At 55.3% G+C, this 23,331-nt stretch overlaps 8 protein-coding genes across 8 annotated transcripts; 6 read left to right on the top strand and 2 right to left on the bottom strand.

Annotated features, from left to right (window-relative positions):
* Positions 1–5,211: 5,211 nt before the first annotated feature.
* On the top strand, positions 5,212–6,996 carry DL89DRAFT_291905 (uncharacterized protein; the record flags this gene model as incomplete). Its single annotated transcript, XM_040890244.1, has 1 exon — positions 5,212–6,996. One exon carries the CDS (start codon positions 5,212–5,214, stop codon positions 6,994–6,996), a length of 1,785 nt encoding a protein of 594 aa, XP_040744908.1.
* A 311-nt stretch (positions 6,997–7,307) lies between these two features.
* On the top strand, positions 7,308–9,182 carry DL89DRAFT_124830 (uncharacterized protein). Its single transcript, XM_040883256.1, has 4 exons — positions 7,308–7,465; positions 7,557–7,828; positions 7,938–8,030; positions 8,213–9,182. The coding sequence occupies exons 2-4, from the start codon at positions 7,709–7,711 to the stop codon at positions 9,098–9,100; spliced, it is 1,101 nt and encodes a 366-aa protein (XP_040744909.1). The 5' UTR covers positions 7,308–7,465; positions 7,557–7,708; the 3' UTR covers positions 9,101–9,182.
* Positions 9,183–9,252: 70 nt separating this feature from the next.
* Positions 9,253–10,350, bottom strand: DL89DRAFT_266387 (uncharacterized protein). The gene is made up of 2 exons (XM_040887071.1): positions 9,910–10,350; positions 9,253–9,819 (listed from the first exon to the last, which is right to left on the bottom strand). Exons 1-2 carry the CDS (start codon positions 10,067–10,069, stop codon positions 9,311–9,313), a joined length of 669 nt encoding a protein of 222 aa, XP_040744910.1. The 5' UTR covers positions 10,070–10,350; the 3' UTR covers positions 9,253–9,310.
* Positions 10,351–11,086: 736 nt separating this feature from the next.
* Positions 11,087–12,996, top strand: DL89DRAFT_256421 (alpha/beta-hydrolase; the record flags this gene model as incomplete). Its single annotated transcript, XM_040885443.1, has 2 exons — positions 11,087–11,099; positions 11,120–12,996. 2 exons carry the CDS (start codon positions 11,087–11,089, stop codon positions 12,994–12,996), a joined length of 1,890 nt encoding a protein of 629 aa, XP_040744911.1.
* A 2,945-nt stretch (positions 12,997–15,941) lies between these two features.
* On the top strand, positions 15,942–16,461 carry DL89DRAFT_313591 (uncharacterized protein; the record flags this gene model as incomplete). Its single annotated transcript, XM_040891011.1, has 1 exon — positions 15,942–16,461. One exon carries the CDS (start codon positions 15,942–15,944, stop codon positions 16,272–16,274), a length of 333 nt encoding a protein of 110 aa, XP_040744912.1. The 3' UTR covers positions 16,275–16,461.
* Positions 16,462–16,510: 49 nt separating this feature from the next.
* On the bottom strand, positions 16,511–17,017 carry DL89DRAFT_266403 (cytochrome P450; the record flags this gene model as incomplete). Its single annotated transcript, XM_040887072.1, has 2 exons — positions 16,511–16,681; positions 16,725–17,017. Coding segments are annotated over 2 exons (441 nt in total), but the record flags the coding sequence as incomplete, so codon positions are not given.
* A 1,283-nt stretch (positions 17,018–18,300) lies between these two features.
* DL89DRAFT_124895 (heavy metal translocatin) lies at positions 18,301–21,721 on the top strand. Its single transcript, XM_040883257.1, has one exon. The coding sequence runs from the start codon at positions 18,714–18,716 to the stop codon at positions 21,699–21,701; it is 2,988 nt and encodes a 995-aa protein (XP_040744914.1). The 5' UTR covers positions 18,301–18,713; the 3' UTR covers positions 21,702–21,721.
* A 414-nt stretch (positions 21,722–22,135) lies between these two features.
* On the top strand, positions 22,136–23,304 carry DL89DRAFT_266406 (uncharacterized protein). The gene has a single exon (XM_040887073.1). It carries the CDS (start codon positions 22,159–22,161, stop codon positions 23,290–23,292), a length of 1,134 nt encoding a protein of 377 aa, XP_040744915.1. The 5' UTR covers positions 22,136–22,158; the 3' UTR covers positions 23,293–23,304.
* Positions 23,305–23,331: the final 27 nt, after the last annotated feature.

The following is a 23,331-nucleotide window of genomic DNA, read 5'->3' on the forward strand; positions in this document are numbered from 1 at the left end:
TGCCCTCCTCTTTAGCCAGAGGGAAGCAGACACCTAGCAGGTGTTTCCTTTTTTCTTCTTCCCTACGCTCCTCACTTTTTGTCGCCTTATCTTTCTAGACCACTCTGTTTCTGGTATTTTTCGTTTCTTTGGTCTCCCTTTCCACGCTGCGGTACCCGTTATTTGCTGCATTCCTGAAGGGCCATTCTTTCCGTTTGCCGGCAGCTCAGCGCGACTACCTTAGCTCCCGCAAGCACAGATATCACGCAGCGAAGCCCTAGTCACAGGGTTGCTCACAATATACCAGCGCAAGAGCAAGCCAAGAGGCAGGCCTGTTTTACCCACATCCGCATCCTCCTACAAATAACATTATTTACACTTTACGAGCGCAATGAAGGTAAGTAGCGCGTCGCATTCCGGGGAAGGGGGCGCATTCCGCCGCAGAGAAGACGCAGCACCAGCTAAAATGCCATTCCCGCTCATAGTTCGGCAAGCATATTCAGGCGCAGACCATCCCTGAGTGGGCAGCGCACTATATGAGCTACAAGTCCCTGAAAAAGATCATCAACGAGCTCACAGCACCACTGACGCCCGGGGTGAGCCAGTCCGAGGCAGCCAAGCAGCGGCTGAACACGGTCAAGGCGGCATTCTTCTTCCAGCTGGACCGTGAGCTCGAAAAAGTCAACCTGTTCTACCTGCAAAAGGAGGCGGACTACAAGGTGCGGCTCAAGTCGCTCATTGACAAGCAGCGATCACTGAGATCACGCGGCCCACGCAATCGCACGGCAACTATCCGGGCACTGCGCGAGGCATTCCTGCAGTCGCGACACGATCTAGACAAGCTGCAGAACTTTGTCGAGATCAATGGCACGGGGTTCAGAAAGATCCTGAAAAAGTGGGACAAGCGGTCAAAGTCGTCGACAAAGGAGCTGTATCTGGCGCGCCAGGTCGAGGTCCAGCCGTGCTTCAACCAGGATGTGATTGCCGAACTCTCGGACACAGTGACGCAGTGTCTGAGTGAGCTCGAGAATGCACTGGAGGAAACCGAGCTGATGGCGCCCACGGCGCTGCCGACGCAGCTCGATCTGATCTCGTCGCCGTCGCTCCGGGCATCACTGAACCTCACATTCTCACATGCCACCTCCATAATTGGTTCTACAGCACCCGCGCCACCGTCGATTGGCGAAACATATGGCGAGGATATGGTGCCGGATAATGCGCCTGCATCTGTTACAGCTGGCGCTGGTGACAGCGGGCTGCAAGGATTCGGGCTGCCTCGCAGCGTGCAAGTCGATCGGATGGAGGCTGAGCTTTTCCACGCCATTTCACAGGAATCCAACATAGCTGCTGTCGAGATCCTGGAGCTGTACAAGCTGCAGCGGCGCGACGAGCAGCGCGCCTGTGTCACCAGGGTGCTGTGGCGTGCGTGTGCGGAGCTCAAGAACCAGGCTACACACCAGCAGCTCATCGACACGGGTCTTGCAGATTTGCGCTCGGCCGACGACATCAATGAGCGCACGCTGGCACACGAAGCTGCAATCCACGGATCACTGGCAATTCTGAAGGCGGCGATCGAAGCAGGCTGCAGTGTGGACGACCCAGATTACTACGACCGGCGACCAGTGCACTACGCGGCGATCAACGGGCACGCCGATTGCGTCGCGCATCTGATCTCGCAAAAGTGCGATGCCGGGTCAATTGATGACGATGGCAACTACCCGTTCAACTATGCAATTATCAACGGCGACGAGCAGTGCGCCCGGCTGTTGCTCGACTATGACAGGGAGACCGCCTACGGCACCCCCGACCACCCAATGCTTATTCTGGCGTGCCAGATGGGCCGCGAGACAATCGTGGTAATGCTACTGGAGGCAGGGGTTGAGATTGCATCCAACGCACAGGGTGTTCATCCAGCTCACGTCACAGCACGTGCTGGGTTTGCCAGCATCCTCAAACTCCTGCTGTCGCACGGTGCATCGGTAGACGTGGTCGACAAGGACCTGGGGTGGACGCCGGTGTTCTACGCAGCGAGCGAGGGCAACACCGCATGCATTCGCCTGCTGCTTGAAGCCGGCTGTGACCTGGACATCGAGGACGAAGCAGCACGGTTGCCGCTGTACTATGCTGCTAATGAGGGCCACATGGAGTGTGTCGATCTGCTGCTCGAAGCGGCCAAAGCAAAGCAGGAAGCAAGCGCCGAGGCGGCTGGTGACGTCGACGTGCAGTCCCAGCTGACTGGAAAGATGGGTGGCGTGCTGCTCAGCGGATCGCCCGCGCAGAGCCAGCAGCCCCAGGCGGATGCAGGCATGGCGGCTCAGCCGAAGGAATCGGCAATCGCCGATGCACCCATGCCTATGGATCTCGATCTGGATCTCGACGGAATCCCGTCGCTGGCGCTGCCGCCGCCGCTGATTCCGTTCCGTATATACGGACACAACTTTCTGGGCAAGCGCACGCGAATCCAGATACGCATGCATACGCATCGTGCAGCCGGCGGCCCGCCCATTGCTTTCAGCGACGACCGCGATATGATCTCGCTCAAGCTCGTGGTTATAGCCAAGCCCGACGCCGGCATGGTGCCGCACACTGTCATGCTGCCACTCGAGACTCCGTCGACGACGTTTGGATTCCAGACTGACGACCCGAGCCAGTTCCGCTTAGAGTTCCAGCTGTACCCGAGCTTTGGCCTTCAGCCTATGGGCAAGGCCATTGCGCTGCCCAGCCTGTTTGCCAGCTCGTCGGCTGGAATAGCACGGCTGCCGCTGCTGGACCGGTATTTGAAGCTGGTGGCCGAGGTGTCGTTTGAATTCTTGGCAATCCGGCCGTTTGAAGGCGCGCAGCTGCAAATTGGCGGCAAGGTCGAGACGTACTGGAAGTCGACTAACCCCGCGCCAAGACCGAATCCTAGCCTGACTCCGACAGTGGGGCTGTCGCCACGCCTAAACACTATTACCACACCAGGTGCAACTGTAGCCAGCGCGTTGATTGGGTCGCCGCACTCTGTCGCCGAGTCAGTAGGACCCAGCGGACAGAGTGATGCTGGCATGTCGCTGGTAGTCTCGTCATCGCTGGCGCCCGAGCACGTGTGTGTCCAGGTGCAGGTGTGCATGGACGGAGTTCCGGTTGTCTGCCCGCGCGAGACCATCCAGACCGGCGGCGACTCGAGTATTTCCGTGCGGGTGTGCGATCTCCGGCACACCGAGTTTGTGCGGATGATCAAGCAAGCCGGCACCAAGCCCACCGGCGACTCGTCGGCGTCGGCATGGCACAGCTACATCCGGGACGCTGGGTTCACGCTACGCGAGGTGCTTGAGATGCTGCCGATCCGGCTCGGCCTTAGCATCCAGGTCATGTACAGCACGAACCAAAAGCCAGGCAATGCAATCTCCAGCGGCTTGCGGTTCGGCGGCTGCGACGTCAACGACTACATTGACTCGATCCTGAAGACCGTCTACGACGACTCGCACAAGCGGGCGCGCACGCAGCCGCCTGCACCCAATGCGAGCGCCAGCATTCTCGAGCGGGTCGCCAACGACCTGTACCGCAAGGATACGGGCCAGCGCAACATCATCCTCTGCTCGTACAGCTCGCAGGTGTGCATGGCCCTGAATTGGAAGCAGCCCAACTACGCCGTGTTCATTCTGACGTCTGGGCGGCACCCACTGGACCCAGCCACGGTGGATGCGCCGAGCCTCAACGCGCGGCCCCAGCACCTGTCGCTGAAGGAGTCGGTCAGATTCGCCTGCGACAACAACCTGCTCGGCATCATGTGCGATGCCGCGCTACTGACGCGGGTCCCGTCGCTGATTGCCAGTGTCAAGAACAATGGACTGTTCTTGATATCGTTTGGCGCCAACAACGGTGACGAGCAGATGTGCGCTCAGCAGAAGACGCATGGCGTCGACGCCATCATGTACCACGGCGTGATCAAGTACGAGGCCGAGCATGCCGAGTATGCCATTTGAGCCAGCTTAGAACCCAGTATACCTTTACTTTCACACAAGATTTTATAATAGTCCAAAAGTGTCCGGCCGTCCGCCAGAGCGTTGTTGATTGAGGGGATTCATCCTCTTTTGAGCCTCACAGCGAGTATGCGTGGCACGCTCTGTAAACTCAACAAACAGTACTCTCTTTTGGTCGACGAGCTCAGATCCCAAGGTGACAAATACATGTCTTAAAAGCATTCGAAATATCGGTCCCAGAACCTTAGTTCTATCAAAGCACCATTCATGTCAGTTCGCATTTTGTAGATGCAGTAATGTAATAAACAAACCACCCAGCTTCCACATCCTCGGCGCTTGGACTTGGAACCATGAGCTTAAGTCTATGGGGTGATAACGGGCTGTCTGCACGGCCCGCAATCGGTCTCATTAGTTTATGAGAGTGCTCAAAAAAAGGAACCATTGGCTTGCTGGCCAATACATATCCTACATATAGAAGTTGCCCTTCCTGTGTCATCCATCTTTTCTAATACCTCACCCCTTCTACACATTCCGACTTCCGTACAACCCCCTCCCTTACATTCCGTTATTTAATCTTCGTGGCTGCCAGCCATGGGATACCTCGGTGCGGGGCTCGACTCGGTGATGTGCATCAGCAGCCACTCGATGGATATATCTGACTATGCAAGAATCGCCTGCTCTGGGCACTGGGATGAAACACTGCTTTTGCTCTGCAACCTTCTGCGATAAACATCGTTATTCCATACCTACAGGCTGGTTCCATCGGGCTCTCTTTGTGGGCACATACCTCCTGCTGTGCCAGACAGGCAAGGCTCTTGCATGGTTTTACCACTGATCCTGCCCCCGATGGCTCTGCTGCCACCCAGACTGCAAGCAGTCCCCTAAACAAGATGCTAACAAATGTATTTTTTTTAAGTCTTCTGGGCGGCTACTGTGTTAGCCATAGGCTGCGAAGCCCTGTGACAGACTCCCTGCAGCACTATCGGCTGTCTAAACCATACTGACTAGCCGAGTTTGCATCGCAAACGGCATAAGTCTGGCACATGGGTTATTGAAAACCGCTGCGGTGTTGACAGCGCCAATGCTGTTTAGGTTCGATGTGCGTGCTCCTGAGCCGGCTCGGCTTGCACGAGTCACCTGCCATTGTGTACCGCTGTGCTTTTTTATTTTATTTATTTTTTTCAATTTGTGCCGAAATCGCGCGTCTGCAAACTTTGCTTCTGCTCACATTCAATAATTCAAAATCACATCACAGCTCTGAAAATACAGCATGGCGCACGGAACTGTGCTCAACACAGGTATTGCGTCCGTCAATTTCGCATCGCTTGGTGATTCAGTTCTCCGGCAGCGCACAGTACGCGCAATGGTATACGAGCTGGCACTGGCGTATGGAATCGCAGTGCTAGCAAATATCAACCTTAGACACGGCATATGGTGCCTTCTATACGCAATGTTTTCATCAGGCACGTTCCTGTATACCATCCTTGCATACGTTGTTGGGCTCGGTGTGTTGACGCTGCATTCGATGCTGTGCTATGTGGAGCGCGTGCCCGGGAATGGTGGGTTTGCGCGGCTTCAGCGGCTGCTACGGAGCCCGGAGCGGACATTGCTGGTGATGCTCTGGTACATGTTTTCTGCGAATATCATGTTGTTTGCGCACCGGGTGGTGATGGGCGGCAGTGTGTCGAGGATGTGGCTGTATCCCGAGGGCTTCTACGGGGCGCCGCAGCTGAATCCGGCATGGCTAGCGTCGGGGGCTCTGGCGACAGCGAGTGGACTGGCATATGCGGTGCATATGATGGCTGACGAGCGTCTGCAGCTGTCGTTCCCGATGATTGAGCAAGGGCGCGTGTACGCATTCAAGGATCGCATCCCCGAGAGCTTTCTGAAGGTGGTCCGGTTTGCGCGGCGCTCGATTGCTTGGTTCTGGCCCGTGTACTTTGTGACTGGCTGGATGGTTTACCGCGGGGCGTGCGCGGTGATTGGACGTATTATGCGCACATCGTCGTATGCGGTCGGCAACCCGCTGCTCAGCCCCAGCGCTATCGGGTTCTGGCTGTACAGCGGCACGCTGACGGTGCTCGTATGGGAGCTGACCCACCAGCTGTATGAGGTTATCACCACGCAGCCGACGCGCATTAACGAGATGAGCCGTGATTCTAACATGTGCCTGGTCAATGGGCTGAAGCACACTGGTAACCCGCTGGTCCAGCATCTGGCATTCCAGGAGCTGTATCGCCTGGCGATGTTCCGTCCAGCACAGCGGGCAGAGCTGCTGACGGACATTGATCGTAGCTCAGGCTCAATGTGGTCGCAGGTCTCCAAGGAGTGTCTGGCAGTTGTTGAAACGGCGCGAGCGCAGCTGGCAGCACAGAATGCCGATGTGGCCAAGCCCAAGGTGGATGCTGTCAAGCCCAAGGCAACGACCACGGCACTGAGCAGCGGCAATGCGCCGATGGGCGACATTCTGCGGCGTGGCGGACGCCCAAAACCAGAGGAGCCGCAGCTGCAGCCGCCTCTCCCGTCTGGACTGATTGGCGGGTACAACGTGCCGCCCAAGGCCACGTCGTTGGACCTGTTTGGCCCCGAGGCCCAGGGATTCGAAAAGTACGTGCTGACGAAGCTGCGCGACATGCTGGTGCAGTCGCCGCTTGGAACCAAGCTGCTGGCGCGCACGCCGCAGGCCAGCTCATTGGCGGTGTTTGGCAACTTCCAGCAGCAGGTGTGGGCTGTGCGCTCCGTGATGCGGTTGGTTGAGGCGTCGCTGACCGAGGACTCGTACGGCGTGGTGCAGGGCGACCTGCCTGGCATTCTGGCGACGATACTAGGGTACCTGTCGGAGCTTGAGCGCTGCGTGAGCCAGAGGCAGGGACCGGCAGTGGTCCGGGGTGAGTTTGTCGTGCAGGCGACCGAGCGCCAGGCGCATGCCATGATCCAGGTACTGCGCAACGTCCTGTACGCCTTTGTCGTTTCGTTCTACGACTACCTGGCGTCGCTGAAGCTGACCCCCGAGGTCGCACAGCAGCTCCAAGCCTTTGTAAACTTCCAAGCCTGAATGGCAATAAATCCCAATTGCCCTTGTGACCAATCGAGTGCAACAAGCCAGCTGAAGCGGGAGAGTTGACCAAAGGGGCTATTTAGAGCGGTCAAAATGCCACCGTGCATTCTTGCTTTTCTCCTCCCTGAGCCTTCTTTTCTTCTTTTCTCCACTCATTCCACGCTTCCTATTGCAACACTAGTCACACGTTTGGCAGCAAAGCATATCCTGCCCCAGCACTACTCCTCTATTGCTTGGCACAAACCTCCCAGAGCGGGCTCCTCCCCCAGCACCAGCCAGGGGTTCTCATTCACTCAGTTCCTTTTCACACAACACACGGCTTCTTCTCGGAGAAAAAGGCGGAATTTGCTAATGTCCCGAATGCTGCTTATCGACACATCATACGCGGCCCTATCGGTAGCTGCGCTCGTCGGGCTGTTCTTCAGCACGGCGCCGCGGCGGTCCCTGGACGAGTTTTCGCGAAAATGTACTGTTATCCCAGACCACTCGCCAAACAGGCGCAACAGACTTTATTTGGCAGTATACTGACGGAACACCGCCCTCTTTTGTTGACATAGGCCACATGGATATCTCGCAGGCACGCAATGGTGATATAGCGTACCGCGACCAGTTCACAGTCAAGTACTATTCGCCGGATCTCTGGTGCAATGTCAGCTGGCTGCTGGTAGCATTGCTCTCGAACAAATGGCGGATGCTGGTAGGTTAAGCCATGTGGAGGTCGCCAGCCTTTAGTTTCCCCGAGTTGCAAACCCCCGCTGCTCTCACACTAGCAGCCCTGTGCAGCTACACTGGGTCAGGGGATAGGGAGGGACTTGTCCTGCATGCGAAGGCAGGCATGGGCCTGGCATTGGTCATGTGCTTGCATGTATTCACAGATGCGTTCTTAGCGCTAACAGTTTCACACGGCTGGTACGTGCATGGTGTATGTATCGCTGTAGGGCCTGGTAAACGCTTTGGTGGCAACGGCGTCGCTAGCACGCAAGCTTCTGGTGCAGTTTATATTCGGGAGGCTGACACTCAATGACGCCCATGTAAGTTGGTTGCACGGCTACCACTGGCTAAATGCGAGGGTATCCTGTGTGGTGTATACACGCTGCATGCAAGGAACGCGTTCAATATTACTAATGTACTGATGCGCATTGATATGTGCACATTGTGTCATACATTCCAGACCGGTATTCAGCATGCTAACTGCCAATGAATTACACTGTAGCATTCGTACGATCGTATACTAAACTTTGTGCTATTCAAGGTGGTGTCGGTGCGCGCGACATTGGACGCAGACTGGGAGGATCTGGCCATATGGACCATCGCCTACTGCTGTTTTGGCGCACTGTACCTGATCGGCGGGCTTGCGCGGGACCACCTTGAGCACCTGCGCCTGTCGCCTGCACAGCCTGGGATCCGGTGGGGATTTGTTGGTCTGATGGCGATGCTGATGGTCCTGGCAACGGTCTTGGCGGGCGTGTGCTGGACAGTGCTGCGGCCGCTGTTTGGGATCCTGTTTATCGAGGCTCTGACAATCCTGTTTGATGTTGGTCAGACCCTGGTAAAATATCTGGCGTATGCATGGGACAGCGACAGCACCGAGTCGTGGGAGGCACGGTCGGACGCAGTGCTTGTGTGCGAGTTCAGCACTGACATCTGCATCCTGCTGCTGACGCTCCTGCACTACACGCACATTCTGGTGATCAACGGCATCACGCTGAACATTGTCAGCGTCCTGGTGTTCCTGAATATCCGCAGCATCGCCAGCAAGCTGCTGCGCAAGGTGCGCAAGCTGGTTGCATTCTGGCGTGCCGTGGAGAGTATGCGGTGCAGGTTCCCGGACGCCAGCAAGGAGGATATCATTAGGTTCAACGACAGATGCTCGATCTGCAGAGAAGTGCTGCTGACGGCCAAGAAGCTGCCGTGCGACCACCTGTTCCATAGGTCGTGCCTGAGGTCGTGGCTCGTCAGGCATCTGTCGTGTCCGACATGCAGAGTCGCGCTGTCCGAGGGCGACATTGGGCAGTGGGCTGCAGTCAGCACCCAGGCATCGCCGGATGCGTCCGAGCACGGGTCAGACATGATATTTGCGGCTGCCACTACGTCACAGTAAGAGCACGCCGCTGTTTGGCTGCATATCACTCCATGTGCGCTATCACACATCGCACTAGCCCTTTCCCACCCTACGCCTAGCCCATATCGCTGGCACATCTTATCACTCTATCCACCTCAATGTACAAGTAATTCACACGTATCATAGGCCACAGACGTTGGTGATGGTTGCTTCTAGAAATGACAAGAGGAATATAGGCACTTTTGTTTTCTACGCGTTGCCAAGCTTAGCCTCGGCCTCCTTGACCGCGTCGCGCTTGCGGTCCATCTGGTCCATCCACGACTGCAGTAGGCGCACAGCCTGCCGCCGCCGCTGCCTCGCCTTGTCCGCCTCGGGCGGGCACTCGACGCAATCCACCTTTAACAAACTCTGCATCAGCGTCTCGTTAATGAACAGGTACGAGTCATGCAGCTTTTTCTTCTCCGCCGCGCGGATCTCGGCCATCGCCTCGCCGTGCTCCGAATTCTCGTGCACAGTCGACAGGAACTGATCGATGAACAGTTGTGCGTCGGCCAGATACGCCTGCATGCGTGACAGCAGCAGGTCCGATGCCTCGTTGGTGATGTGGTCGATCTTGTGGATCAGCGCGTTTTCTTCGCGCTCCTCTGCTGTCACCGGCGCGCTCTTCTCGCTGCCGTGCTTGCGACCCAGCATCTTCATCGTGGCCCCTGTGTATACGCCATAGCGCCCCAGCGTCACATTATCCTCCTTCAGGGTAGCTACAAGGATCAGGAACAAGATAGCGTTTTAAGCGGAATCCCATGCACATGCAACTGGCGCGTGGGACTGGATGTTGTTTGCAGACTTACCTCCGCTGAAGATAATCTTCATGCTGTTGACCGGCACGCCGGTGACTTCGCGGCACACCTCCTTGAACTGACCCAGCGTGGTATCTTGCAGATCGTTCTCTTCGTATTTGAGCAGGTAGCGCTCACGGCCCCATTGCAGGACCAGGGGCGGCGCAGTCATTTTGTCTTCTGGGGCTGTCAATGTGCGAAAAGATGGGCAGCGGGACAGAATTCGTCCAAGCAGGACGAGTGGCAGTGCGTAATCGACCGAAATGGTTAACACGAACGTAGCAGAAAAGAAAGGTTGCCTCTTCCTTTTCCCTCTCAAAAAATCGCAGGTGAGTCTCCTTCGGCTCAAAGAATTGGAAGAAAACGGTTGTGCGAAAAAGGCGAAGAGAAAAAGGGTCGGTGGACGCCGATGAGTGTTAATAACTGAGGGCTTCAGAAGCTTGTAAAAATGTGGAAAAGAGCTGGAAAAACTCTGTTGCCCGCAAACATTCGATCCTAGTTGCCATTGGCCCGCAAACTGGAACCGCAGCGCAGAGGCTCCCCAGGGCATCCGAAAAATGCGGGTTGGTCCGGCTCGCAAGAAGCTGAGCAATTAGCCCTGGCAGCAGTCGGGTTTGATCACGGCGGTCCTCTGCTTCGTCTCTGCTTTTTCATCTTTATCGCCACCTGATTCATTATGCTGCGACCCCTGGTCCGACGCTTCCCAGCAGTAGCCCGTTCCCACACACCGCGCGTGCTTTGCGCGCCTTTTGCCTCTGTTTTCCGCACTATTCCAGTACTCGCAAGAAGCACCAGAATGTACACCGTTCCTACCTCACCCATCCATCGACAACAAGCAACCCATATCGCCGCCAGCGCCGGGCGCCAAGCCGCGCAATAGCACTGCCGCCGTGGAGTTTGTCAGGCATGTGCGCGAGACGTTCGAGGACGCCTACAGGCATGCATCAGTGACGTCAGCAACTCTGCTACACAGCAGCAGTCATCCCAGCGTGGTGACACTCGAGTACTCGACGTCGCAGCGCGACTTTGCACGCAGCACCAAGCGGCGGGCTGAACACGTTTCAGTGCTCAGCGTATCAGGCGCCGGCGTCACCTGTGCTGGCAAAGAGCTCGCCGACGGACTCGGCAACGGCAGTAGCAAGATCTCGGTCGCCGCACGATCCCTCCCTGCACGTAGTGTTGCGCAAGGATGACAAGGCGCGGTATGTTGAGGTCTGGCGAGACGAGGCGCTTGTGAAGACCATTAGCGTGGGCGACACGCATGGCAACTTTTACAGCGACTCGACATTTGGCGGGATTGCGTGGTCGCCAGACAGGAACACGGTGGTGTATGCAGCCGAGCAGCCTGAGTTTGCTGCTGCCAAGGAAGACGATGGCGTCATTGATGACGATATTGCTGGTGGGATCAGCGATGACCTCACCGGCGCCGTTGCTGGCGTTGCTGATCCGCGCCGCTATGCCCTCGACAGTGACTGGGGAGAGACATTTAATGGCAAGCGCCCGCCCGTGCTGGTCACCATTGACATCGCCAAGGCATCGATCAGGGCTATCCCTAGCATAGAGAATGTGTCGCCAGGCCAGGTGCAGTTCTTGCCAGAGCAGCACGATGGCGCTCGGCGCATTGTGTTCACCGGATACAAGCACGACGTGCGCAAGCACGGAATCGTGTACTGCCAGAACCGCCCGACGGCCCTGTTTATCAGCGACTTGGATGGAGCTAACGTCGACAAGATCGCAGAGGGCTCAGTCAGGTCACCGCGTGTCACGCCCTCTGGAAAGGGCATTGTGTATATCTGTACGCCGCTGGGTGGGCCACATGCTGCGACGTCAGAGCTCTGCATGTATGACTTTGCTTCAAAGCTGACAACCCCGCTGGTGCCGATTATCAACCGACCACTAGACAAAGCGCAGACCATCAATGGAACGCAGCTTCCTGAAGGGTTTGTTGGGCTCTACATTGACCAGCTGCCGCTCGACCCATGGGCAAATCCAGAACATACCGATGGCCGTGACGTGATGGTCTTTGCGTCGACATGGCGCAGCACACAGGCAGTACTCTCGCTCGATGTGCAAAATCGGAAGCTTACTCGCCACTCACCTGTGGATGGAACCGCCAGCTACTCCGTCATAAGTGTCAGTGGGGATCTAGTTGTCGGCACGAAATCAACACCCGCACAACCCGCCGCGCTGGTGCTTGGTCGGGTATCCCAGCCAACGGACGCTGCTCAAACTGCGATCCAATGGCACGACATCGGCAAGCCGCATGACACTGGGCTGGAGTGGAGCATCATCCCTGGAGATCGCGATTCGTGTGAGAGCATCTTTGTGCACCCAGCCAAGCATTCATCGGCCACTCGGTACTTCTGGACCGACGATAAGCCTGGGTCCCGCCCGCTGGTTGTGCAACCGCACGGTGGACCGCATTCAACGTACACGCTTGACTTCTCCCCCACTGCCGCAGCACTCGCCCAGCTCGGATTCGGCGTGCTGCTAGTCAACTTTACCGGATCGCTTGGGTTCGGCCAGGACGCCGTGCTGGCGCAGATCGGACAGTGCGACACCCTCTCGCTGAATGAGATTCAGCATGCTGCGCGAGCTGTGCAATGCTCCGGCGGCGGCGATCCAGCATCTACCGTGTACGTTGGTGGGTCGTATTCTGGCTACACAGGCGCACTTTTGGCAGGTACAGCTCCGGGGTTCTATCGCGGTATCGCCTTGCGCAACCCGGTGATCAGCATCGGTGAGAACGCCGCCATGACCGATATCCCTGACTGGTGCTGGGCTGAGCTCGGACTTGAGTATGATTTTGCCAACCCGCCCGAGATCACCCCGCAAGCGTTTGCCAAGATGTGGGATGCTTCGCCGTCGCGGTTTGTCGACAAGGTTGTTGACCCCATGCTGTTGCTGCTGGGTGCGTCTGATCGCCGTGTGCCACACCAGCAGTCGCTCAACTACTATTATCGTCTGAAGGCAGCAGCCAAGGCCGACGTGCAGTGCAAGATTTACCCGGATGTTGGGCATCCGCTGGACACGATCGAGGCTGAGCGCGACTCGTTTGTGAGCATCGCGCGATTCTTTGCAAAGTCACTTGGCAAGTAGCATTTTTATATTTGAAGCCAATATATCATCTCACCCGTGATAGACATAGGGTATATCATGGATTGTTGAGATATTACTAGAAATACTCTGCTCGCGATGCGAGCTCGGCTGCTAGTCAGCATGGGTTGACACGTCGATAAGAGCATCACGGCGAACCGGTCATTTGAACGTGTCGGATGGTTGCTGGTGCAATATCGATCATGGACATCTTCCATCTTGGTGGCTTGCTCAGCGCAGGCGCTTCAGCGCTGGCTCGCTGCTGCTGGCAACAGAATCGCCTGCTGCTGCTGCACGCCTCTTGCGCGGCCTCTTTGTTGCCGGAGTGGTGCCAGAAGTATCAGCAGCAATGGTCGTAGAACGATAGAATTGTTCAGGAATACTGCCTGAATCACAGAGTGGCTGGAAAATGAGTCTGAAGTTTAGAACTGCTGCGAGATCGCGGTTCAAGAGCCGAGACGAATAGGCCCGCCTGTATTGTGCCATGGCCCGCCTACATGACTCGCTTGTACAGCGGAGAAGGCCATGGCACTTCACAGTTGGGTTCTTCGATCTCTGGTAGGGCCGCGGACTGGGAACATGCCGGAATGTCTGCAGCGACTTTTCGCAGCAGAATGGGCACATCGACGATGTCCGGAATTCGTCAACCAGATATACTTCAAAGCCATGGTGCTTGAACTTGTCGCGCCATCCCTTGCCACGAATTGGCGCATGGTATCGGGCCATCGGCGCACTCCAATTGCCCATGATCAGCACTGGATCTGGACCGAACCTGCTCCGGAGTTTTGCGGCAATCCTGTGGTCTGCACGGTCCTGGTTCATGAATGAATCAAGACATAGCTTGCGGTGAAGCGGGTACACCTTGGGACTGGTCCCGACACCCGGATGGGCCTTCCAGCGCCTCTGGTGCTGCTTGTTTGACTTAGTGAGCTGCTGCTCTGGTAACCTTCGCGCTGTCATCATGTTGGCATAAAACGGTGCTAGGACACACCGCACAGATGCACGGGCAGCAACGTAGGCACGGAATTTTGCTGGGCTAAGGGTCCGGCAGCAGTGCTTGGAAAGCTCTGCCTCTGCTCTGCGGACAGCATCTTCTGGGACTTGATCCTTTATACCCCGACAAATCCTGCCATAGTGGCGCAGCTTGAGCTCCTTATTGCGCTGCTGCCGTGTGTAGCGGTAGAGCATCTTTTCACCCTCTTTCCCATTGCTGCTATTTTCGTGCATCATATACAGTAAATCGCCCCGACCTGGATCGATGAATACACAGCGGCCTTTCAGATTCTGCAGCTCTGGCTGTGGAATCTGGTGGATATAGCGACAGTCAGCTATAGTATTGCCTCCCACAGCACCACCTCCTGCAGCATCGCCTGTAGCATCGCCTCCTGCAGCACCAGCCTTAGGTACCTTGTCTTGCAACAAAATGCATATCGTTATACCATCTGTTGTTGCCATTCCGTGGAATTTTCTATCACCATGCGCCTTAAATGGCTTTGATGTTAAATCTGCAACCCGGCCCCACACATCCCACACAGATTGTGTGATCCCTTGGGCCAGGTCGTGTGCACAGACTGGGGGTGCTGGTGCATATGCATTGTCAAGTGCTGCAACAGTGTCTGCTGCTGCCGCCGATGCACCAGCAAGCGAATCAGCCGCTACTGCTGCAGTTGCTGTGCTGGCCTCTGTTTCATCTGATGGCATCTTTGCTGCTTCGTGTGCAGCCTTCTTGGCCAATTTTACGCCCTTTTCTGCTGCTTTCCTTGCCTCTGTTGCTGCCCTCTTTGCTGCATTGATCTCTGTAACCTGCTCGTATGCTTTCGAAATAAACACCTGCTTGATTATTTGCTTGTCTAAGTGCACATGGCCTGGGATCCATGATGTCCGCAGAGGCAAGCATTGGGGAGGAGACTTGCCGAGCTGCTCATTCTCGATAAGCTGGCATAGGCGAATGTATGCACACAGATGCTTAAGTGGATTTACCTTGGCATCATAGTATCGGCTGTCTTTGGCGAATCTGTACTTGGCATCATAGGCATTAAGGACTGGTGCCAGCTTGTTGTAGATTGCAAGCATCGGTGGGGTGAGCACACTGAGATCAGGGTGCCTAGAGGCAACTGCCTGGCGGAGCTTCTGTGCAGGTGCAAAAATACACACTTGACATGCATTATTGAACTCGGCCTTAGACACATTGCCCATTGTACTGTGCAGTGTGTTTTTGCGGCTGCGAATATCAACCAATTTGGCCAGAATCCGCTGTAGGCAACTGCCATAGTGCAACACAATGTTGTTCTTGTATGCTGTCATCAGCTCGGTATCCACGTATGTCGCTACCTGATTCATTTTGCGTATGCCATGTAGCTCGATATCGCTAGTATGTAATAGATAATCATAAATATGGTATCTAACTACATCACCGAAATCTGCACTCGACAGTTCTGACTTCTCCTTCCGGTTAACGAAATCCTCGGCAGACATGGCTGTCTTTGCCTTCAGATTGTGATAAATAAATAAATGAATTGAACGAAAGAATCCCTTTTTCACAAGTATTGAAGGGTCAAAAGCATCATCATCAGCTAGTTGATGGAGTAATATACATCGTGCAAGCATGTATGTATGCTCTTTGATGATATTGACGCTGTGTACAAATTGCTCTAGGCGGGGTAACATAGAATCACGGAAGCCAATACCACCGAGTGACATCATTCGCTACACCTCTTCGATTTCTGAAGATCTGGTGTTCATTAAGATACATGGAACACATCCGCAACATAAGGGAGAACAGACCAGGACGTCTACCTAACGGGCAGTTCAAGCTCAAGGACTGTTTTGGAGACGATGTGCGCGATGGCGAGCAATTTCGACTGATCTTTTATTTTTATGACGACCATTCATGCTACAGAGGCGAAGATCGAAATGATAACAATGAGCCAGAGTATGCCGAGCTCGAAATGCCCAGCAGAGAAACCGTTCTATTCGTTAATGGCGGCTCCATCTTCACCAGCGAGACCATCGGCGACATTGTATATCTCAAGTACAATGAACACTACCTCTACTGCTCGGAAGATGGCGGATGGCAGATAAAACTGATGCCTGAGCTTCCTGAAGAGAATGAGCGACTGCATTTGCAATATGACAGAAAAATGCTCACCTTTTCGCGGTGGAACAAAATTGGATGTCTCCATGTGAGCTGGTACCGCCATACCGGTGACGTGTATTTTCTGAAAGACAATGTGATAGACCCTTATGATGAGTGCTTAACACTTGAATTGGTAAAAATCTAAGGCAGTTAGTCGTAGTCAGTATAATAAACAGCATTTTTATACATTTCGAATGATGCTTTGAAAGTGAGCAAGCCGTAGAAATGTAGTGGGAATTGGAGAAAGCCGCTTGATATAGGACGGTGCTGGGTGATTAGTGAATACCGAGTCTGATATCGACTACGTACAAGCTCTATGTTTGAGATGGTTTGCCATTCCAGCGGTGTTGACAATGAACTGCAACTAAAAGTCACCTAGCGAGCACATGTATCTTAAAAGCTATTCAGCAAGCCGAGATGTTGACCAAGCAATCCCTCTTGGGATTAGCTGGACCGGTAACAATAAATGAGACTGCAGGAATCGCGACCGGTACCCCTTCAGAGTTGGACCTGCGCAGGTCATATGCGGCATCTGCCGGCAGTGCAGTCATACTTTTGCAGGATATCAGCTAGAACCGAGTAGATCTGCATCCACGCCAGGTTTCTTCCGATACACACACGGACGCCAGAGCTAAAGGCAAGAATATCCCTCATGCGCACCTCAGCGTTCTCGCCCAGGAATCTCTCTAGATCAAAGGCATCTGGGTTTGGCCATGTACGCGGATTGCGATGGCAAGCGTCAATCGACACGCAGATCTGGGTGCGGCTGGGAATAAATTTCCCCTGGGTGGTGCCTCCATCCCACGGAGCACTGCGCGGCAGCATGTCCAATACAGCAGGATTTAGACGCATGGACTCGTAGACACCGGCGGTCAGATAGGGCAATTTTACTTATGCTCTGCATACGGAATCAGGCGGGAAATCCCTGGAAACGCAGTTCGGATCTCGCTAGTGACGCGTTAGTGAACGCACGGGTGGTGCAGGAGGTTAATGAGCGTCCAGGTCAGCATGTTTCTGGTGGTGTCAGTGCCAGCTGTAAAGCAGGTGCCCTGGGTCCCATCTACATGAACATGGCCATTCCGTCTAACGCATATAATGCCGATGGTGACTACTAGCCGTTTATTGAGCGCAATATTCCAGTGGTGGTCTGATCTTGGTGTCGTTCCCCAAAGTCAGGCACACTCTGGACAACAGTACTGATGCTCTGGACAAGGAAATCATTGAGGGCTTGGGTATGGTCATGCATTCTTTCGTGGCAAGTTACTTGCAGTTGCAGATTTGACTCTGAGGACAAAATAAAGGTACCTGTTAACCTTCAGAGAATACGGTAGTTATGAGCTTTATGGAATGAATAAATGGAAATTTCGCTGAGGAGAAAAAAGGGAGGATGGGGCCGTTCCGGCCCACAAAGTTTATACAGGTGGGGATTTGGATCTGCACATGGTGGCGAAGGGCATGGGGTTGCCCGAATGTCAACAGTACCAAGATCATCAGCAACTGCAGAGGAGCAGGAGCTGGTCTACCAGACCACTGGTGTTGTGCCTACCTTGTCTGACATATCCATCTTTGTGTCGTTTCTGTTTGCGGTACTTCTTTATGCCAGGGTGCATGCGCTGCTGGCTGTGTATTCCAGGTGCTAGGAGAGCTGGCCTTCTTTTAGGCCACAATATAGTGTTTGCATTTGTCAGTTGCGTCATTTCCGCTACATTGCTGTTGCCCAGAACAAGCACTGAGGCAATATTGCCCAGGGTGGAGACAATGGATTTGCAGTATATGAGGGGGCGGAGCTGGTCACAGGGAGACGCACATTCAAGGGAGGTGCCACTTCCCTGTGTCCCAGCGGACTGAGCAGGGAAAAATCGCTCACCTGCATCATGTGGATCGTTTGGCGAGAGGCACACGCATTCTGCGCTGAGCAAACCGGCGGCGAAAACCGCTCAACTTCAGGATCTGCAGGCGCTCGGTGCGGATTCCATGCTTTCTGTTGGTGGGCAATAATGGCTCAATTCCTTCTGGCAGCACAGACTCCAGAAACCAGGGACCTGTGCATGCCTGGCTTTGCAACATCACAATGGTGCCATTTAGCAAGCCATTCACACAGCATACTTGCAAACCCGCTATATATACGGACGGGTAGTCCCAGCATCCAACATCATCTCCACTACACATACTTTGTATTTCCTCATTCACCAGCCCGTCCTTACACGGTGGCTTCTACTTGTATATTCACAGCAGCACTACCCAAAAAATCATCGCGGTCGCCGTATATTCCCTACGCACCTGCCCTATTGACCATTCGGCAACACCCACTATTCGTCCGCCTTGCTTCCTGTCTAATCGAAACGGCGCAGCAATTGTACGCACGCCACTCTTCTGTGCTTATCTCTAAAAAAAAACTCTACCCCAGACTGCGCTCCTCGACGAGAGTATTCGACGCAGCTGTCTATAAATCACCCAAGGCTTCCTTCCATCCAGACTAGCCGAGGTGCAAGGGCTTTGCCTATTTCTGCAGATCTACTGCTTTCAACAGCAACTACACCGACTATTGTACCTTACATACACCCCCGCTACAACCCACTCCACCATGTCACTCAATTCAGACAAGCAGACTATCGACTTCCGCTACAGCATCAGCAGCAGCACTGCGGCTCCAGACTCGGTGGACCATCATGCCGAGACACAGCCCGAGACAGAAACAGTGCTGAGCGTCACTGGCATGACATGCGCGTCGTGCGTCAACAGCATTGAAGGGCACATTGGCAGCTTTGACGGCGCCGTCAGCATCAGCGTCGATCTGATGACAGCACAGGCGACAGTGCGACACTACACACACGCCTTGCCCGTCGCCGACCTCTGCACAGCCATCGAGGACATGGGTTATGATGCAGCCGTGCTGAGCACCAAGACACTGGCTCCTGTCAGCGATGCCACGAAGGCTGACGCCAAGGCGATCCTCGGCGAGAGCGCAGTCGAGTCGTGGTTCAATGTCGAGGGCATGACGTGCGGGTCGTGCGTGGCGACCATCACATCTCTGCTCAATGACCTGCCGGGCGTGGAGGCTGCCGATGTGCAGCTTCTCACAGCACAGGCGATGGTCAAGCACATTCCGCGCGAGATTGGCGTGCGCGAGATTGCCGATGCCCTGACGGATGCCGGGTATCCAGCGACGCCGCTGGACGGGGCAGACTCGAGCAGCGCAGCTGATCCGTCGACAATGGCCCTGCGGAACCTCGAGAAGCACCGGAGGCAGGCCATGCTGCGCTTCCTGTGGTCGCTGGTGTTTGCCATCCCCATGCTCATCATCTCCATGATCATTGACATGGCGCTGCCGTCGTCGAACCCTGTGGCAAAGGCATTCCACCGCAAGGTGTTCCAGAAGTACTCGGTCTCGGTCATCTGCACCTTCTTCATCGCCACAGCCACGCAGTTCACGCTCGGCCTGTTCTTCTACAAGCACGCATACAAGTCGCTGGTGCGTGCCAAGACTGCCAACATGGATGTGCTGATTGCGCTGGGCACCACCGCCGCCTACGCTGGCTCGATAATCAGCGTGGCCTTGCAGCAGGGCGCTGGCGAGCAGTTCTTTGAAACCGCTGTGTTCCTGATGACGTTTGTGTTCCTCGGCCGCTGGCTCGAGGCAATCGCCAAGGGCCGCACTGTCGGCGCTGTCGAGGCCCTGGTGAAGATGCAGCCCGACGACGCCCTGCTGGTCAAGCCCGGAGCCAAGGACGGTGCCGACGACTTTGCCACGATCAGCTCGCGCCAGATCCAGCTCGGCGACCTGCTGCAAGTCAACAACGGCATGCGCGTGCCGTGCGATGGTGTGATCGTCCGCGGCAACACCGAGATCGACGAGTCGCTGCTGACTGGCGAGTCGCTGCCGGTGGCCAAGGGCGAGGGGTCGGCAGTGACCGGCGGCACGCTGAACCTGTCGCAGTCGGTGCGGATGCGCGCAACAGCCATCAACGAGTCGTCGACACTGGCGCGGATCGTCAAGCTGGTGCGGGACGCGCAGTCGAGCAAGCCGCAGATCCAGGAGGTTGCCGACCGGGTGGCCAACCGGTTTGTGCCGCTGGTCGTCCTGGCGTCGGTGCTGGTGTTCTTTGTCTGGCTCATCATCGGTGCCACGGGGAATATCAAGGCCGACTGGCTGGCGTCGAAGCTCATGGGCGGACTGGGCGGCAAGCTCTCGCACACCGACAGCATGGGACATATGGACGATGCACCGCCGATGAAGTACCCGATCTTTGCGCTCCTCAATGCCATCAGCGTGCTGGTCATTGCGTGTCCGTGCGCGCTGGGACTGGCCGCGCCGACAGCGATCATGGTTGGCACGGGGCTGGCCGCTCGCATGGGCATTCTGGTCAAGGGCGGCGGCGCTACAATGGAGGCTGCGAGCAAGATCGACATCGTCGCATTCGACAAGACCGGCACCCTGACCATTGGCAAGCCCGCAGTCTCGGACCACTTTATCGAGCAGTCGCGCGCTGAGGCCATTTCGGGCTGGCTCTATGCACACATTGTCGAGATCGAGTCGCTGAGCAGCCATCCGCTGGCCGCTGCCATTTGTGCGTATATCCGCGAGCACACGCAGTCGGGCTCGGTGCGTGCGCAGCTGCTTGAGCACCAGGAGCTGCCTGGCCGCGGCATGCAGGCGACTGTCGAGCTCCCAGCAGAGATTGCCCACGCGCTTGGCTGGACTGGAGTTACCACTGCCCATCTGCTTGTTGGCAAGGAGGCGTGGGCCAAGGAGGAGGGCTGCCTGATGGACGTCCCCATGGACATACGCGCGCAGTGGACCTCCAGTGGCTACACATCGGTTGCTGTTGCATTGGTGCCAATTGGCCGCAGCATGCGCGGCAAGGTCGTCGCAGCCTTTGCGCTGTCCGACCAGGTGCGTCCGGAGTCGCGCGAGGTTGTGCGCCAGCTGAAGCGTCGCGGAATCGAGGTCTGGATGATCTCTGGCGACCAGCAGGCGGCGGCCAATGCCATTGCAGCACAGCTCGGTATCGACCATGTCATGGCCGGCGTTCTGCCCGATCAGAAGTCCGAGACCATCCGCACGCTGCAGCGCCGTGGCAAGTCGGCCGATGATGCGAGCGAGACCGACTTCAAGGAGGGGCAGTCTGTGAAGCCTACGTCGTCAGTTGCTGCTCGCCTGTTTGGTCGCCTGAGGGGACCACAGAAGCGCCCGTTTGCCAAGGTCGCCATGGTCGGCGATGGAATCAACGACGCGCCGGCGCTGGCGCAGGCTGATATCGGAATTGCTGTGGGGTCAGGCACGGCTGCTGCTATGGAGACGGCGCCGGCGCTGCTGATGCGGCCGACGCTGCTCTCGCTGCTGACACTGCTCGACCTGTCCCGCATTGTGTTCCGCCGCGTCAAGCTCAACTTTGTGTGGGCGTCCATGTACAATGTCGTGTGCATTCCGATCGCAGCAGGCATCCTGTACCCAGCTATCAACCGCGGACTGCCACCAGTTATCGCTGGACTCCTGATGATTGCCAGCAGCCTGACGGTCATGATGAGCAGCCTGTCGCTGAAGCTCTTCCGCGAACCAAAATACAACTGAAAATATCTTTATTATTTATCATGCTAGTTAATGTATTCCATTGCTTTTTGCTTTTTGCTTTTTGCTTTTTGCTTTGGGCTGGCCTGTGGTTAGAAATGGCCTTTCCAGTGCCCTGGGACTTCTTGTTGCCCCTGCACCCCATGCACTTCTTGTCGTCCACACCCGTGTCGCCCTGCCAGAAGGCATTGCCGCCACCGGCTCTCTTCACGACCTGACCGCCGCGCCCAGCACACGCCAGCCAAATCGATATTCACAGCGTTTGGCAGCGTTTGGAGTGGAGAAAGTCCGAGTGCTTTAGAGGATAGGATTTGCATCCCCAACCATTCACCTGAAATGCCTCACACTGAGCCTCCTGTTTTTGCGCAGCCACTGGCCTGGATTTTGGCTATAAAGGTCCGCAGCATCTGGAGTCTCTCTCATTTACCTCACCCCCATCTCCTTTCTCTGTTTTGGAAACATGCCACCTCACTGGAGTATCCGCGCCTACGTCCCGAAGCATGTCAACCGGGACAGCATTGTCAAGTGCTTCGCCGACAAGAACACCGAGTTCATCGATGTGGCGACCGAGCAGGAGGCTGTTGACCTCGAGGCGGCTAACAAGGACCCGTTCTTAGTCTTTGAAGAGGACCACTTTATCGTCCACAACTCACCCGAAGGAACGGTCAAGTGCAGCTACTGGTCCAGGAACTGTATTACTCAGCTGGTCCACCCAAACTACGCAGGCATCTGGAATAGATGCACTCGCGAGCAGGATGGATTGAAGACAGCTACAAACCCGGCAGTTATCTATTTCGTCCCGACCGGCTCTTCCATTGATCCCCCTAGTGAGCCAGTTGAAATCAGCAGCGTTCTGGTTTACTACGACAATATCGATCTCGGGGATTTCGTGCAGACTGTTAAAAGAATGGTCTGCTGTTTCCAAGGGTTGTTTGTCGTGGCATATGACAACAAGTTCAAGTGTGTTGAGGCGGAGGATACCGACAACAGCATGGATGTCAGTGTGGATCGTATAGGCAATTTCCTCTTAAAAGCTTGGAATAAGCCAGAGTATATTAGAAAGTGCGCTAAGCAAGCACATTTTCTGAAGGAGCATGGTCTCAAGCGTCTACCTGACGGACAGTTTAAACTCAAAGACTATCTCGGTAACGAAGTTGTTAATGGCGAGCGGTTTCGGCTGACCAGAGATATCAATAGATATCATTCGTACTACGCGGACGAGAATCGGCATGATGAGGAACCAAACTATTCAGGAATGGACATGTCAGATGGCTTTCTGATGATGTACCCAGGTGATGACTCGATCTTTACCAGCGAGACAATCGACGACATTGTCTATATCAAATTCGATAACCAGTATCTCTACTGCCAGGAAGGTAGTGATTTTGAGATAGAGCTTACACCAGAGCTCCCAGAGAAGGAAGAGCGGCTGCATTTGCAGCACGACGGCAGCACACTGATCCTGGCCCGCTGGGATATGTCTGGATATGCTATTGAGGATTGGCTTGATCACAGAGGATACATAAACTTCGAATATTCGGATTCACGGTGGAAATGGGTCGATCCATTAGATCTCCATCTTGTCAAGTTATAAAGTAGTTAGTTGCTTTTGTTAACCTTCAGAGAGTCCAGT

Source organism: Linderina pennispora, assembly GCF_002104995.1.
Source record: "Linderina pennispora strain ATCC 12442 chromosome Unknown DL89scaffold_4, whole genome shotgun sequence".
In the NCBI taxonomy this organism is placed as follows: Eukaryota; Fungi; Kickxellomycota; class Kickxellomycetes; order Kickxellales; family Kickxellaceae; genus Linderina; species Linderina pennispora.